The following is a 4,412-nucleotide window of genomic DNA, read 5'->3' on the forward strand; positions in this document are numbered from 1 at the left end:
TCATTTAAATTTATTACTGGAATATGGGGAAAAATCCAACATGGATTATTATTGGTATTCATTTAAATTTATTACTAGAATTAAGTATAAATTAATTAGATTATTTAAATAATTAATTTACTTTCAATATATTCATTTGAAAAAAATTTTCCTATACTACAATTCTCTCTCTTTCTTTGGAAAGAATTTATGTCTTTCTAAAAATTTACTATTGTCTCAAAACATTGATCATTTTAACCCTTCCTTTGTGTGGAGGAGCATCCTGGCGGGACGTGAATTGCTTGTAATGGGTTTCCGAACGAAAATTGGGAATGGTGAAACCAGCGCAATCTGGAGCTCCCCATGGCTTCTTGATGATTCCCTCCCTCTCCCTACCAGCCCTCTCGATACCACACTTCCTACTGGTCTGGTGAAGGATCTGCTAAATGAAAATGACGCTTGGAACCTTGATCTCATTAGTAGAATCTTTAATAGAAGGGATGTCCAATTGATCTGTTCAATTCCGGCGCGAAGGAGGCAGCGTGAGGATGACTGGTTCTGGCCTGACGAAAAGTCCGGTAATTACTCAGTAAAGAGTGGTTATCTCAAAACACTTGGATCCCGCCCTTCTAACATGGTAAATCTCTCCGTGATTAACTAGAACTTAATCTGAAATTTACAAGTGACCCCAAAAGTTAAAAACTGTTTATGGAGGATCTGCACAAGCTGCTTACCGACTATGAGTAACCTGGTATCCCGGAGAAGCTCCCTCCCAAAATGTTGTCCAATATGCAGCGCTTATGGGGAAGACTATCTTCATGTGTTTATCAGCTATCCGCGAGCCTACCGAGTGTGGCAAATCTTCTTTCAGGACAATAGGGTATCGACGGTCACAGATCTCATCTTCTGGCTTTCAAATTGCATCGGAGGGGCGTCAGGGACGGGAAATGAAGTAGCGATGCTTTGCTGGAGTATTTGGAAAGCGCGGAACGATAAGGTTTAGAATAACAGGGAACAGACACAAGAGGAAATCCACCGTATGGCCTTATCGGAATTGCGTGACTGGAGAGAAGCTCAAATCGTCAATCTAAAACACCCCCAGCCACAGTCGGTTGTAATCGCAAAATGGAAGAAACCGTCGGAAGGAAGCTATGTGTGCAATATTGACGCAGGTGTGGATGATCAGAATAAATTCAGCTCCTATGGGTGTCTGTTGAGGGATCATCAGGGTAGATGTTTTGCTGCTAAAATGGGGCACCTTGCGGATGTCACGGATCCCCCGTTGGCAGAGGCAATGGCGGTAAGAGAGGCTCTGTCCTGGATTAAGGATTTTAACCTCAGCCATGTGGAGGTCCAATCAGATTGTCTCGTGATTATTAGTTCCATACATCAGCAAAAACGTCAATTATCTTATTTATCGGATGTAGTGAATGATTGTTGTGATTTGTTAAGAGCCTTGAAGTCATGTTCAGTCTCCTATGTAAAACGTTCAGCGAATTTAGCAGCTCATAGCTTAGCTAAGGTTGTTACTTCTAGATCTGTTCGTGGTGAGTGGGCCTGTCCGCCACCGATTATTTTTGACATTCTCGCTTCTGATCTTAGTTAATAAAGTTTACCTTATTTTTTAAAAAAAAAACTCCTAAGCTTTATTTAAAAAATAAAATTCACGATCAATTAATTTTTCACATTAAACTTTTGATCATTGATTTTGTTATGGATTTACTTCTTATTTAACTTTTCCGTCGAGTTTGGGAGTGCAAAAGATTGATTTGGCGATCTAATGCTGAAAATCGCAAACTCGGAGATGAGAATATCGAGTTTGGAACACCTACTGAAAATCAAATTCCGTAATTTCTTGTTATTTTTTACCCTATATCTATCATAATCAATAAACTCTTGTTTTTATTTGTCCACGTCAATGAACCGAATCGTCCTAACGATGTGTGCCGTCCAAACTCGACGAAAAAGTTAAATAAGGATCGATACAAAATCAATAATTAAGAGCTCGATATGAAAAAATAATTAATTAAAAGTTTGATCTTTAAAACAGATAAAGTTCAAACGCTTAATTATGTTTTTGCCAACATTAATTTTTTTTTTTCAAGATTATCATTGCATTGCGTTTAATGTTGATTCCTCTTCCAAACATTATTTTTTCTTCTCCTTTTTCCCATTTTATATGCCATTTTGGGTTAATATATTTTTAACTAAATATTAAATTACAATTTTGGTCCCATATACAAATTTGCATTCTAGTGTTTTATCTTAACAACAAATCAAGAAGTATCACTCCAATTAAAACTATTTCTTATTTCTCAAATTCTAAGGCAAAACTACATCTCAAAAAATAAAATCAGAATCTAAAATAAAACAAAAATGAGAATACATCAATATACTAGTAATTAATAACTAAGCAAATTGAAACAATTGTTTCATATTGTAAGGTCCTGTCATTTTTGGTATCCCATTCCACAATAACTCAGCTAATTGTTTATTTGTCCTCTGAGTATGATGTCCTCCATCAAATAACACATACTCATTAGGATTACTGCAGAGACTGTAATTTTGATCTCCGCCGCACCGTCCGGCCCCGTTATATAACCCGCTTCCGCAACACGCACTTAGTCCCACTTTAAACCCTTCATATACAGGAATTAAATTAATTAGAAGATGTTGTAATTAATTAACATATTAATCATATGATTAATTAAATAATTACCATATCTAGTCGGATTATGTATTCTAGCAGAAAGTGCATGAAAGTAATCAAAGATTGAATATTTGAATCCCGGTAATTGCGTCTCCAACTTTTTCATGGCTTCGGCTAAAGCTTTGTTGTGTTGTGCAGCATATGCTTGGAGGCTCGGAACGCAGGCTCCGTTCACCAATTCCGGGTGCTCTGATCTTGTTCCAGGATAGCAACCTAATGGTCCAACATTTTGAATTGCTATTTTTCTCAATCCGATGTTGTATAGATCCTTGATTCCGCTTGTTAGTTTGGCAATGACCGCATTGACATGCTGGATTTTTTGAGCTCCGGTGGCATTTGGGTATTTTGAGTTATAACTAAAGTAATCATTGCCTCCGAGACTAAACAATAATACTGATTTCATCACTCTCTTTTTAGCTTCCGCCTCTCCGACTTCTTTCACCATTGAACTTATGACTTTTTTCAAATCAATCGTTTGTGTTCTAAAATCAATCTGGACAAAAAAAAAAAAAAAAAACCCTTTTAGAAACATAACATTAAAATAAGATGAAACCCGTATTTAAAAATCATTTAAGACAGCATACCGGTCCATTGTATTGATCAAGAACCCCTGCTCCACCGGAAGCAAAATTAGCTCCACCGGAGAATTTCACACCTGGTTTCATGAATGGTCTTAGGATGCTCAAATTTGCATGTAGTGCTGCAATGAAATTCAATCTACTGAGTTAGTATTGTGGTTTTGGTCTGCAAATTATAGACATAAATGTTAATTTGGGGGAATTTTATTACCGATGAAATCAGGGACGATAAGGCCGTCGGAAAATCTGCCGGTGGAATGGTTGTTGAGGGTCATGCCATAAGGAAAAGATGTAGTTGGGAAATGGACAGCGGTGGTGTACTGGTTGTTGCCTGGATCGAAAAGTGAGTCACCTATTATGAATAGAAGCTTCTGGTCTTTTCGCTCGGCATAGGTGCGGATTGGGTTGAAGATTGCTGCACATAAGATTGCCAGCAGAAAATGGTTGCAACGGGTTAAAGTAGTCGCCATTAAGCTTTGATTTCTGAAGTTTGTTTTGGATTCTGCTTCTGTGTGTAACTTGTTTGGTATTTTTATGTTATTTATAGCTGCAAACTGGTCGGTGGATTTATCTTGATGGATAACTAAGTTTCAAGAGCAGTCCACAAGCACATGACTCTTAGTCTTAAAATATATATCTACAAATTTATCATAGATTAATATAAGATATATGATTGGACTTTAACTTTCAGATTGAGCTTTTAGCTAAAACGGTTTCATGACATGGTATCAGGTCCTCTAGGTCACATGGCGGAATGAGTCTGTTGTGTACGCTGCAAGTCCAAAGGGTATTTGCGTGTGGCGGTGTGATCCTACATCATTTTTTAATCCGGATTTAGAATTAAATTGAATCATTGATTTTTTTAGGATCGAATCAAATTATGCTATTCATTTTACTAGATATAATTTTGAAGATTTTAAATTTTCGCATCGTACCAAGTTATACTTACATCTACATACAATATAATTTTAGTATGTGATCAGATTTCATTAATATATGAAGTTGCTGGAATTTGAATCCTTAGTTTTAGTACTATATTAAGAAACTAGTTTTTGACCCGTGCGATGCACGGATTCATCTTAATATATAAAAGTTAACAAAAATATAATCTAATAATTACAATTAGTGATATAAAGGTGCTATAT

At 36.4% G+C, this 4,412-nt stretch overlaps 1 protein-coding gene across 1 annotated transcript; it reads right to left on the bottom strand.

Moving 5' to 3' along the window:
* Positions 1-2,263: 2,263 nt before the first annotated feature.
* LOC136224638 (GDSL esterase/lipase 1-like) lies at positions 2,264-3,792 on the bottom strand. The gene is made up of 4 exons (XM_066013029.1): positions 3,479-3,792; positions 3,274-3,389; positions 2,699-3,182; positions 2,264-2,618 (listed from the first exon to the last, which is right to left on the bottom strand). Exons 1-4 carry the CDS (start codon positions 3,735-3,737, stop codon positions 2,389-2,391), a joined length of 1,089 nt encoding a protein of 362 aa, XP_065869101.1. The 5' UTR covers positions 3,738-3,792; the 3' UTR covers positions 2,264-2,388.
* Positions 3,793-4,412: the final 620 nt, after the last annotated feature.

Source organism: Euphorbia lathyris, chromosome 3, assembly GCF_963576675.1.
Source record: "Euphorbia lathyris chromosome 3, ddEupLath1.1, whole genome shotgun sequence".
NCBI classification, from domain to species: Eukaryota; Viridiplantae; Streptophyta; class Magnoliopsida; order Malpighiales; family Euphorbiaceae; genus Euphorbia; species Euphorbia lathyris.

Excerpts from the sequence above, each read along its gene's own strand:
- LOC136224638 (XM_066013029.1), bottom strand. The coding sequence starts at position 3,737 with ATGGCGACTACTTTAACCCGTTGCAACCATTTTCTGCTGGCAATCTTA. Across the intron at positions 3,183-3,273 it reads TTGATCAATACAATGGACCG|ATTGATTTTAGAACACAAAC; the intron begins GTATGCTGTCTT and ends TTTTTTGTCCAG. Across the intron at positions 2,619-2,698 it reads ACATAATCCGACTAGATATG|GGTTTAAAGTGGGACTAAGT; the intron begins GTAATTATTTAA and ends CTGTATATGAAG.